Below are 12,368 nucleotides of genomic sequence, written 5' to 3'. Positions count from 1 at the left end.
ATCTTGAAGAGAGGGGACTCTAAATGTTATTAAAAGAGTGGTGGAGCAGTGGTCAGTGGTGACGTCTCTCAGAGAAAAGTTCCAAAACCTCCAGGTCTGAGGTCTTTTGTGGATGGATGGATGGATGGATGAATGGACAGATGGACAGATGGACAGACGGATGGACGATGGATGGATGGATGGATGGATGGATGGATGGATGATGGATAGATGGATGGATGGATGGATGGTTGATGGATGGATGGATGGATGGATGGATGGATGGATGGATGGACAGATGGATGGGCAGATGGACAGATTGATGAATGGACAGATGGATGATGGATGGACAGACGGATGGATGGATGGATGGATGGATGGATGGACAGATGGATGGGCAGATGGACAGATTGATGAATGGGCAGATGGACAGATTGATGAATGGACAGATGGACAGAGGTGTTGGACGTACCGTCTCCAAACAGTCTCCAGCAGTGGTGCTGGAGGGTCGGGCAGCGGCCCTCGTGGCAGAAGCCTGGCCCCTGGTTGAAGCAGGGCTCTCCGTTCATCTGGAAGCTGTCTTCCGGACACTCCGGTGATTCTCCACTGCAGTACTCAGGCAGGTCGCAGGCGCCGGAGGACTTCCTGCACAAGCTGCCCGATGCTTTGATCTGTTGGGTTAAGACCAGACCAGACCAGACTCAGGTTTAGGTTCAGGTTTATAATGTWGATGTTTATAAAAGAATTAGCGTGTGCGCTCCTGTTAAACACTTCCTGTTGGTTGAGCTGCAGCTACAGGAAGGAAGTGGCAACCCAGCAGCAACAGGATGGTATTTTCTGTTTCCTGTTATTAAAATTCCGGTGGTCCGCAGAGTCCGATCCCACTGGAGTTGATTAATACAAGACTCTATTTAAAATGAAGTGTTGAGTACCTGGCAGCTCTGGCAGCACTGACCCTCAGAACACTCAGATCCTTCAGTGAGGCGACACGTTGCTGCATCACAACACGGATTGTTACATTCCTGAAAAAACAAATAAACACAAGTTTCATTCTGCCTTCRGCCTGGAATTCCTCCTGGCTGAGGAGACGTGAGCTCATAGGAGAACTATTTGAACTCCTTCAGGATCCACAGCTTCTTCTTTAAAGGCTCAGCCGTGGGTTCTTACCTCGTCTGAGCCGCAGTCACACTCCTCTCCGGGGTCCAGCAGGGCGTTCCCGCAGCGGGGATCCGCGGCCAAGGTTCTGACGGAGGCAGGTCGGTGCAGGCAGTCGGGCAGGGCTCGCTCCATGAATTCAGACAGCTGCCGCACGCTGCAGCCGCTGAAAAACTCTGGGAACACCTGACCTCCGAGTCTGAGCCGTGAGGAGAGACAGAAGGTTTGAATCTGCAGTTTTARCTGGTTGAATAAACAGCTAAACTTCAGCGCCTTACCGCAGTTTTTCTGCCATCACACAGATGCTGCTGTGCGTTGGGCCGCACACGCAGCCTGCGTCGTCATGGGAAAGCCCAAAGTTGTGCCCCATCTCGTGAGCCATGGTGGAGGCGAGGCCCAGCGGGTCGTCCTGGTGGTCCTGGAGAAGACGTGACGTTCTGACGCTTTAAACTCCAGAAATAACAAATAACAAAATAACAAAATCAGCCGGTTCAAAGAGGGCGACGCCCACCTGGTTGACTCCGCCTGAGTTCTCGGTGCACATGGCGTACTTGTTGGCCAGTCCCACGGTCTCCTTCTCAAAGGTCGTGCCTCTGTGGGAGGACGAGAGTTCAACRTGAGCTCAAAACCTTTCAGCCTCACAGATTCCAGCACCGATCAGCCCGTCCTCACGTCACAAACTGAGCGTTGTCGTGCTTCGTCCTGAGGAGGAGGTCCGCTTTACGCCACGCCAGGAAGTTGTCCAGGGTGGTTTCGGCCGTCGCGTCCACGCTGATGTAATCTCTGTAGGACCAGACCTCCAAACCCACCAGCAAGATGCGGACGTTCAGAGTCCGGTAGAGCTGCAGGTGAAGGTCAGGAGGTCAGGAGGGGATTTAAGGTTACATTTACCACYGAAGGCTGAAAACAACAACGTTACATTGTCGATGTGATTCACGGCTCCACGAATACGAGAGTTCGTCTGTGTTCCGTACTTTTTGTACTGCAGGAGAAGAAGAAACATCAGATTTTTATTGTTTTAGAAATGGAGTTTTATATAACAACTACAGTGAGTGTAGACCAGGTGAACAGACACCATTRCTGTACATGTTGGCAAACGAGCCAACAATGAGGGCAAAACTGGTAAAATTATATATATTATCTTATTTACCTCGATGTGGGTGTGATCTGACCAGAACTGAAGCTAAAAATTTAACAGTTTAAAGATAAAATAAGCTTTTAAAGATGATTTATTTATAACTGGTTAGCAGATATTAGCTTCTATTATAATAATAATTTTATTTGAAAAGCGACTTTCAGGACACCCAAGGACACTTACAGCTTTAGGCACATCGTAGGAGAATGTGAGAAAATACAAAGACAAGCAGGCATGAGTTACAGAGCATGGATTACAAATGAAGTTAAGATGGATATGCTVMTCTAAAGAGATGTGTTTTCAAAGCAGTCTTGAACACAGGAAGAGAGGTGGTGTTTCTTAGGTCAGGTGGTAGAGAGTTCCAGATGAGAGGAGCAGAACAGGTGAAGGCCCTGCTCCCTATGGTGGAGAGGCGGGCAGTGGGTACTTGGAGGTTTAGGGAAGAAGAGGATCTGAGAGAGCGGGAGGGGATGGAGATGTGTACGAGGTCGGACATGTAAGAAGGGGCAAGATGGTGGATAGCTTTGAACGTGAGAAGAAGAATTTTAAGGCAATGCGTGATTTGACAGAGAGCCAGTAGAGCTGCTGCAGGACTGGAGTGATGTGGTTATGGSAGGAGGTTTGGGTGATGACACGTGCARCCGAGTTCTGGACCATCTGAAGCTTATGGAGGGATTTGTTGGGGAGGCCAAAGAGAAGAGCGTTGCAGTAGTCGATCCGTGAGGTCACAAGACTGTGGACAAGGATGGCTGTGGTGCGGGGTGTGAGAGAAGGACGGAGACGGTTGATATTTCTGAGGTGGAAGTAGGCAGACYGAGTAACATTACTGATGTGAGCAGTGAAGGAGAGAGTGGTGTCGAGGATGATGACACCAAGACTCTTGACCTGAGGGGAGGGGGTTAGCAGAGAGTTGTTGATAGGGATAAGGAGATTATTCGATTTTGAGTTTGAATTTTTAGTGCCGACAAGGATGATTTCTGTTTTATCACTATTCAGCTGAAGGAAATTGTCTGAAAACCAGTGATTGAGTTMATTGAGACAGTCAGAGAGGATGGAGGGAGGGTGTGTGGAGTTTGRCTTGGTTGACAGGTAGAGCTGTGTGTCATCGGCATAACAATGGAAACGGACACCAAACTTGCGGAAAATGTGACCAAGAGGAAGGAGGTAAGTAATGAAGAGAAGGGGTCCAAGGACAGAGCCTTGGGGCACGCCGGTGGAGACGGGGGATGACTCAGAGCGGAAGGATTTAATCTGGATGAGCTGAGTGCGGTCAGAAAGATAAGATTTGAACCAGCCAAATGCAGTAYCTGAGATGCCMATGGATGTGAGTCTGTTGAGGAGAATAGAATGAGATTGTATCAAAAGCAGCACTTAGGTCAAAGAGGATGWGGATGGACAGGAGATTAGAGTCGGCAGCAAGGAGAAGATCATTGGTGATTTTTATGAGGGCGGTTTCGGTGCTGTGGTGGGGGCGAAAACCAGATTGARACTCCTCATAAAGGTTATTGTTGGAAAGGTGAGAGTGGAGTTGACTGGCAACAACTTTTTCCAGTATCTTGGAGATGAMGRGCAGGTTAGAGATTGGACGAAGATTACTGAAGTTACTTGGGTCAAGACCGGGTTTCTTGATGATGGGGGTAATGGCTGCAGATTTAAAAGCTGTGGGAACAATACCAGAGGTCAAGGAGGAGTGGATAATTGTGGTGATGATAGGGAGCAGAGACGGGAGGCAGGATTTAACAAGAGCAGTTGAGAATGGATTGAGCTGGCAGGAAGAGGGCTTAGACTTACTAATGATATCAGAGATATCAGTGGKGGGGGTGCAGATAGGTGGATGGGGAGAGGGGGGAGTTCGACAAGAGAGATGCTAGCAGTGATTGGCCCAAGGTGTGGCTTCTGTAGCATATTGTTATTCAGAATGTAGCACTGCTCAATCATGCTACAATTTAACACAAATTATTAAATATTTTAAGCTGGTTTTACCACTGATTTATGTAAAATAATAAAATAGTAAAGTATATATGTATTTTTAAAATAATATTATATATTTAACTATTTTTAGGATTTCTGTTGGACAAATCTGACCTGGCTAATAACAGTAGAGAAATGTTTCATCCTATAGCCAGGTATGAAGTGTTGACTGGTAAATATTAATTATTGTTATGACAGTAAGAAATAATAAATATATTTAATTATTAGTTAAAATCATTATTATTCAACTAGCTAAAAAGTTATTGACTCCCATCAGGTCTGGTTTAGATCACTGTTACTTATAAATTATATATTCTCATCTAATCACGTGCTGTTTTTTGATTGTTGAATTAAATTAATATAATTAACAATTATAATAGTTTTTTTTGTAAAAATATTACAAATAAATTGTGACAGATCCAGTTGGGCTTATTGTGAATCAAGCAGTTGCTCCTCCATGTTGTCACAGATGCTAACGGAGCACAGGACAGGCGCGGCTCAGTCTAGTGTGATTTAACTCTGTGGTTTTTAAACGTTTGAAGCTGCGATGTGAATAATATGGAATAATATTCACCTCGGTGTTGTCCACCACCACAAACAGCTCCACAAACCTCTGAGGACCGGAGAGCTGCTCTGCGTTCTGAAGACACAGAAAAATAATCAGTAAGGATTACAGACAGACTGCTCACCCCAAGGTCAGACCGTACAATCAGAGAACGTCTCAGACTCCACAGTTAACTGGTAAAAGGTCATGAAGAGACAACAGGAAATGTTTGTAAATAAAGTTAAATATTTTGAAAAACAAAAGTTGCGTCATCCACCGCCTGAATGAGCCAAACAGTTTAATATATAAACAGCTAAAACAAGCAGAAGTGGTTAAACTGTTGTGAACAGAAAAATAACAAAAACAGGAAATCGGTGTTGCAAACGCTGACTCAACATTAACGGAAACCTTGTTGCTACAGCGTACCCATGATGTAGACTTGAAACCAGCTGGCTGTGAGATCTGGTCCTGGGTCTGGTCACAGGTGGTGTCGGAGGAGGCGGAGCCACAGCCGGACCCGCCAYTGGTCTTCAGGTGTTCTCGTTTATAAAGAGCATGGTCCTCCTGGTCCGTCTGTCCCAGAGGCTGGATCAGGTACAGCTGCTGTCGGACTCTCAGGAAGCCGCTGCACTCCGGCAGGAAGGAAGGAAGAGGAAAAACTTTCACCTGAAGCACGTAAAGAGCTTCAGATCCTGGATCTGGACCTGCAGCTGCGACAGGAAGCGTGAGGCTGAGAAGTACCTGATGCCTGAACAGATCCCCACGCTGACCGAAGAGTCCGCCTCGCCATCCACGTGTCCGTGGTAGAAACAGTTCTCCTGAAACAGTTCAGACTTTCCTCACAAAGAGACTCTTTGTTTTTAACCGCCATCAAKTTCACGTCTGGAACACAGAGATTTTATCACGACGGGTCGCAGAAGAGCTGAACGTCTTAACTTTACTGAATTCAATTTATCCAATTAAACAAACGTTTAGAATTAAAACTAGGCTGTTTTTGTTTGTTTGTCACTTTATTAATATGTTTATGCTTTAATGCACACATGTCAAAMTCAAGGCCTGCAGGCCAAATAAGGCTCGAGAGCTTTAAAGATGTAYTAATGTCTTAAATAAGCTGCTTTAAAGCCAGCACTGACCATAAACTACATCTCCCATAATGCATTTAGATTATTTTACCTGCTAAATGACAGCCTCCCACCACCAGGTGGGGGTGCTCAGGGTTCAAAAGTAACCGACAGCCAATGAAATTTAACATTTAAAATTTTCATTTCACTGCATTTTCATCAGCTACTACAGGGAAGTGGGAAATTCCCACTTACAAGTCGTAAATTTAAAATGGAACGCCCTTCCAACAGTAATTTCCTGTCAGAAAGTGGGAGAGTCCAGAATTCAAGTCAGATACTCACAACTTAATAGTGAGTAAAACTCTCTTCCTTTTACTTTAATAGTATTTCTGTATTTTTTATTTCACATGTAGTCTGTCATACACGTAGTACTTTTCAGTGTTTATGAGGACGTGTTAAAACGCTGTTTCTATGCAGGAAATACCACGTAGAGCTCAGTTATTGTTTGTTGGTGCTCAGCAATGTGACGTTTCCTGTTTACTTCAAGTTCATGACGACCATAATGCTCATGTGGCCCTCAGTGAAAATGAGTTTGACGTCACTCATCTAGTGTATAATGTTCTAAAATATTAAAAAATTAGGTAAAATAAGTAAAATCTCACCTCAGTCGGTGACGTTGTCACTCTTCTTCCATCGTCTGAATAAAATGTTTCAGTGTAGTTTTCCCCAATAAGATTCCTTTACAAAACAGATTTTAAAAAAGTTTTTATTTTAATGCTTTTATTTTTTTTTTTTTTTTAGGTAGAAATGTAAAATTTACCTGTTTTTTTCCAGATGAACGATGTGGGTTCTCCCTTCGATGGTCAGGCTGTAATGAACTTTATCAGGATAAATCTGAAGATAAATAAAAGAAAGATTTATGTATAAAAACAGCTGTAAACATGTTGATTCTGTGGATGAGGATTAAGGAAACAGAGCAAAAAAGGATTTTTTTTTATGATCTTTATTCTCTTTCAGATGATTTCAGCTCAGTTTTAACATGAAGTTAGATTTAAAACTCTGAAGGGGAGCTCAGTTTCCGAGGTTCTGGCTCCGCCCCCTCACAGGTGAGGCATCCTCACCTGGTTGACCTGCAGGCTCCGGGTCCGTCTCTCCTGATGTCTCTGAGGTCGGACCACCTCGTAGTTCTGAACGTGAGACAGAAGACCAGAACTCTGCCCCAAACAAACTTTAACATGAAGAGAGAACGACACAAAGGTTTAAAACAAATTTCTTTATATTTTACCTCCAAACAGACTTTTCTGTCATTCTTTAAATTGTTTTTTTGTTTAACAGGTTTTCAGCTGCTTTTTGAGTCCATTGTCTGTAATTTTTCTCTTCTTTATGTTCTAACCAGGTGTGTACTGTTCCTACAAAAATATTCAGTTAACAGCTCATTACTGCTGCAAATATGTTGATTTTACAGCTTGAAAACTGTTATAATTAGAATATAATACATATTTTACTGAAGAAACGTGAACAAAACTAATTTAATTAAACTTACCAACAAGAAATATATAAATCTGATTGTTTAATAAATTATTTGTGATAATGGAGTGTGTTTGAAGTTCTAACAAAGAACAATAAAACAAAAAACTTTCCTGTAAAAAGCAAAATATTATAAAATATTTATAAAGTCTCATAGAATAAAGAAGCATTTATTTATTATTATAATTTTTACTTTTAGTCTGTTTTTGTAACTTAAAACTTATGGATTTTCCTAACTTTTTTTTTGCCCCAAACGACACAAATACGTTATTAATGTAATTTAAAGAGAAAAGCAGCAAATAACTTTTTTAAATAGCAACTAGACTTTTCACACAGTTTTAAATATTTATGTCCAGGAAATGGAAGTTATTGTCGTTAATTAAACATTAATGCTCTCTGGAACTTTTCTGCGGACCTGGGCGCAGCTTAGTCTCGTTCTAACAAAATAAAAGTCTTTTTTTGTGTTAAAACATGATAAATTCTTACCCCAAATCAGCCACAGCGACATGTTCTCCACCCGCCGCTCCTCTGTCCGGTTACCAACCCGTAACTAACTCCGTTAATCATCACCGAGGCCCCTCCTGGGGGAGCTGACTTCATCGTCGACTCACACATTTACCGGAAGATAATGAAACATATAAGATAAACGTCAAAACGAGAGAAAAAAAATAAAAATCGTCAAAACGAGCGATTTGCACAACTTCCGGAAATACACATTTCAAAATAAAAACCAGCTCAGGCAACTTTCTCACAAATACGTCGATACTCAGTGTTTCCTTACTTTATGTGTAGTATTAAAACGGTTTTACATTAAATTTAGTTTTCTCGAAATGGTAAAGGTTCAAAAAAGCTGTGTAAATTAATGGTTGGCATACTTCCGGCATCAGATATTTCAAAATAAAAACCAAGCGACTTTTGTGTTCTCGCTAAAGGTTAGTGACTTCAGAAAATTTGCCTCATTCTGGGCTAATGTAATACTGTATCTTACAAACKTCTACATCTGTTATTGCTCCAGTATTACAGTAAATGTGCATATAAATAAGGAAAATAGAAAACGTGTCCGTCAGAAATGACCACTTGGAAACACTTCCTGTAATGGACTTTACAAAATAAAACCCAACTTATTTTACGTGCCCTTTAGTCTGGGTTCATATAGAATCCTGCATTTGTATTTTATTTTATTCACCGTATTTAGTCCTGCATTACTTATAGATACAGAAAAGTCCAGAATATTACTTAAAACAACACATTCATTTATTAGAAAAGTATTAAACAATTATTACTGTAAAAGATTTTTAATTTATTTTTTTAATGTATCAACTTCTCGTAGCTGTCTTGAATAATACAACAAATAGTTCTGAAACAATTTCACTGGATAAAGTTTAAATATTTTAATTCAACTATTAAGACCCAAGCAATTAGTTTTCAAACCAACATACACCCGAAGATTTTTAAAATAATAATGTCTTACACTTATAGAAGACTTAATAATTATTTTAAAAAAACATCTGAAAATGTTTAGTTTGGTGTCTCTTGTAGCATAAAACCATAAAATAGGAGTCTAAATCTGTTCAGGAAGATCTTTAATAAAAAAAACACATTTTGACTGTACATGCTTAAGTTATCGTTTCAGAGCTGAAGTGGTGAAATGATTCTGCACACATTAAGACTACATTTCACATCATAAAACAGAATATACAMAGAAGCTGCTCTGAGTGATGGAGGTCGACTTGTTTCTGAGCGACAAGGAGACGTTTGATCGATGAACAGTTTATTCGTTGACTTTTTACGCTGCAGCTTTCTGATTGCGCTCTACAGCCATCCTCTCCAGCCGCTCTGTGTAGAAGCCGTTAAAGTCCAGCCTGTGGAGTCATTTACTCAAATATCATTTTTGTTTGAAACCAAAGCAAAAGGAGGTACATAGTGAACTGCTGCAGGTAAAAAGGTGGTCACCTGTAGATGATGCTGATCATGCTGTGCTCGCAGTCGTTGGTGCTGTAGATGCTCAGCTTGTCCAGCAGGTCCAGAAGCAGCAGGCTGAAGTTGCTGTCGAACTTACCGATGGTGGCTTCGAAGCCGGCGTCGGACTGAAGACCCTCCGTGTGTTCGGCTAAAAACTGAAGCAGTGGACAGCGACACGAACGCGTCGGTTAACGGGTCACAAAATAGCAGCAAGAAAGAAATTTGTTTTTCCTGTTACCTTTGTGGTCGGCTTCTTCTTCTCCAATTGTTCGGGCTGTTCGCTTGGAGCTGAAGGTGCGCCCACCGTCTCCTGCTCCTGAGAGAGACGCTCCAGCCTCAGGCTCTGAGTGAACCGCTGCACCAATCAAGAACAAAAAGAAAACAAAGTGAATAAAGATGTGTATTATTTCGAAAAATAAGAAAATTGATCCAAYTGTCTTTGATTCAGCTCGTTAGGCCTATTACAGATAACCCAGCGGACTCGTCAGCAACAAACCTGCATGCAGTTAGTGAACATGACGCAGACGGACATGAGTTTGGAGAAGATCCTGAGGAGCTCAGGGTTGGTCAGCATGCAGTCCTTCAGACAGTTGTCCAGGAAGCTGGTGTGATGACAGAGAACGTCGTCGATGTTTGAAGCCTGGTGACCGAGAGCCAACTTTCAGTRTTTCAAAGGGATCCACGATTAGTTGTAACTTTAGACTTTTATTTGATAAACATTTATTTTAACTGTAAAATAAAGAGTGTAAAAATACTGTAGGATGTTTAGTTTGGCATATTTTTAAAAATATATTTTAACACGGACAGAGCCATTTTATTTACACACAAAGCATTCTGGGTAAATGACTATGTGGATAGGTCCTTAGCGTGAGCGAGCTATATCCACCCTGAAGGTTAATCTTGGACAATATCTGATGATCGGCTCTTTTAAATGAAACCAGAGAGCGTTGACAGAGAGGAGAAGGTAGAAATGACTCAGTCTGGAACTGAAAATATGGATGGAGGACAACAGAGCTGCTTCATGGAAGAAGAACCTCAGCTTAGCCTGTTAGCTTTAGCATTAGCCCCGACGCTATCACCATATATAATTATTAGCTCAGCGCTACACATTCTCCTCTCCTCCATCCACATGACAGAGAGGGGAACACAAAATTGACTCAGCCTGCAACTGAAAATATGGAGGACCTCAGTTTAGCTTGTTTGTTGGGCTAGCACTGAGCTAATACATATAAGGCRATATAGCRTCGGCGCTARSGCWAARGCTAACAGGCTAAKCTGAGGTTCTTCTTCCATGAAGCAGCTCTGTTGWCCTCCATCYATATTTTCAGTTVCAGGCTGAGTCATTTCTACCTTCTCCTCTCTGTCAACGCTCTCTGGTTTCATTTAAAAGAGTCGATCATCAGATATTGTCCAAGATTAACCTTCAGGGTGGATATAGCTCACTAGCAGCCTCGCACCGAGGACCTATCCACGTCATCATTTACCCAGAATGCTTTGTGTGTAAATACAATGGCTTCGTCCGTGTAAAAATATACTTTTAAAAATTTACAAAACTAAACATACTACAGTATTTTTACAGTCTTTATTTTACAGTTAAAAATATATATTTATCAAATTAAGTCTAATGTTACAACTAATCGTGGATCCCTTTAAAAAGAAGCTGTCAAACTTTAAAAAGCACCAGGTGCTGAAGCCCTCACCGTCTTCAGGTTGTTCTCCATGACGTGCCAGGTGGGCTCCATCACCTCGAACATCATGTAGTACTGGATGTTCTGCACAAAGTTCAGCATCCGCTGGCGCAGGGCGAACGCAGCTGCAAACCTAAACACAGACAAGTTTATAGGGTTTTTTTTCTGCGTGAAGTTGAACACAAATCAACAGATCTGTTGGCTCACCATTTAGCCGAAGACAAGGAGTACTGCTTGGAATCTTTGTTGCTGATCCACACATTGCAAAGCAGCCGCTCCACGTGTTTACAGTAAAACATGTGTCTGAAAAGCATCTGGTACCTCGTCAGCGCTTTCCTGGGTAAAAAAGCAAACATTAAAGCTTCTAAATCGCTTATTTCCAACTAATTTAAAGACTTTTTACATAGAACTGCTGGGAATAATGTGCCGAAGAAGCTGAAACTAGCAAAATGTTAACAACTGTAGCAAACAAATCTAAAAGCAACTAAATATGTRGTTAAACTAACAAAGAGTCACCTCAAATCTAATAGTAAAGCGATTGCTAAACATATAATGAAGCAAAATGCTAACTAAATTGTAAAAGTAGCAAGTTAAAAGAAAACGTAAGGGTTAGCCAGAGGTAGCAATAGGCAAGCTTAAAGTACTAGAACTCCAGTTAAAATAAGTGAAATGCTAGCTAAAAAGTGAAATGCTAGCTAAAAGGTAAGAACAGGAAAATATTAGTTAAAAGTAGTATCTGAGAATGCTAATAAAAAGTAGCTAAAAGATAAAAGAAGCAAAAGGCAGGAGGGAACACAGTTTGACGGACCTGTTGATGATGAGTGACAGCGGCCACTTGACGATGTAGTCGAAGGAGAAAGCCTCCAACCCACTGAGTGCCACGTCCGTCGGCTCAGCGTTGATGATGGCCTTCTCCTGCTTGGTCTCGATGGCAAGAACCCGCAGCAGCTGAGTGATGACATCATGAGGCATCAAGTCGATCTGAGGAAGGACGAGGAGAAGTTTGGAAAACAGTGCTGACCCAGTTTAACACAAACCGAATAAACTTCTAAACAAAAAAGTTGGACTAAATAAAGATCAGGTTGGGTATGTTGGTCATTTTAATGACCAGGTTGTGTACGTTGTTTTTTTTTAACGATCAGGTTGGGTACATTGGTCGTATTAACAATCAGGTTGGGTAAGTTGGTCGTATTAACAATCAGGTTGGATATGTTGGTCTTATTAACAATCAGGTTGGATACGTTGGTTGTTTTAATGATGAGGTTGTGTATGTTGGTCATATTAATGATGAGGTTGTGTATGTTGGTCATATTAATGATGAGGTTGTGTATGTTGGTCATATTAAT

The 12,368-nt window shown here is 41.6% G+C and overlaps 2 protein-coding genes across 2 annotated transcripts in view; both read right to left on the bottom strand.

Annotated features, from left to right (window-relative positions):
- Positions 1-8,837, bottom strand: part of adam8b (ADAM metallopeptidase domain 8b) — a 15,160-nt gene extending 6,323 nt beyond the window's left edge. The window contains exons 1-14 of the mRNA XM_014014788.1: positions 7,859-8,837; positions 6,967-7,073; positions 6,666-6,739; positions 6,508-6,583; positions 5,526-5,602; positions 5,211-5,409; positions 4,815-4,880; positions 2,054-2,116; positions 1,807-1,976; positions 1,646-1,727; positions 1,413-1,552; positions 1,147-1,333; positions 912-1,001; positions 452-650 (exon numbers count right to left, since the gene is read on the bottom strand). Of these exons, the coding sequence (XP_013870242.1) occupies positions 452-650; positions 912-1,001; positions 1,147-1,333; positions 1,413-1,552; positions 1,646-1,727; positions 1,807-1,976; positions 2,054-2,116; positions 4,815-4,880; positions 5,211-5,409; positions 5,526-5,602; positions 6,508-6,583; positions 6,666-6,739; positions 6,967-7,073; positions 7,859-7,880 (1,552 nt within the window). The 5' untranslated portion in view covers positions 7,881-8,837. The remainder of the gene's footprint in view (positions 1-451; positions 651-911; positions 1,002-1,146; positions 1,334-1,412; positions 1,553-1,645; positions 1,728-1,806; positions 1,977-2,053; positions 2,117-4,814; positions 4,881-5,210; positions 5,410-5,525; positions 5,603-6,507; positions 6,584-6,665; positions 6,740-6,966; positions 7,074-7,858) is intronic.
- Positions 8,838-8,938: 101 nt separating this feature from the next.
- The window catches only part of tubgcp2 (tubulin gamma complex component 2), a 9,084-nt gene continuing 5,654 nt past the window's right edge, over positions 8,939-12,368 (bottom strand). Inside the window, exons 12-18 of the mRNA XM_014014787.1 lie at positions 11,831-12,003; positions 11,230-11,358; positions 11,035-11,155; positions 9,831-9,974; positions 9,573-9,689; positions 9,326-9,489; positions 8,939-9,234 (exon numbers count right to left, since the gene is read on the bottom strand). Coding sequence (XP_013870241.1) covers positions 9,159-9,234; positions 9,326-9,489; positions 9,573-9,689; positions 9,831-9,974; positions 11,035-11,155; positions 11,230-11,358; positions 11,831-12,003 — 924 coding nt within the window. The 3' untranslated portion in view covers positions 8,939-9,158. The remainder of the gene's footprint in view (positions 9,235-9,325; positions 9,490-9,572; positions 9,690-9,830; positions 9,975-11,034; positions 11,156-11,229; positions 11,359-11,830; positions 12,004-12,368) is intronic.

Source organism: Austrofundulus limnaeus, unplaced genomic scaffold (genome assembly GCF_001266775.1).
Source record: "Austrofundulus limnaeus strain Quisiro unplaced genomic scaffold, Austrofundulus_limnaeus-1.0 Scaffold119, whole genome shotgun sequence".
NCBI lineage: Eukaryota > Metazoa > Chordata > Actinopteri > Cyprinodontiformes > Rivulidae > Austrofundulus > Austrofundulus limnaeus.
Note: the sequence above shows the minus strand (reverse complement) of the source record. Positions and strands in the feature narration are given on the sequence as shown.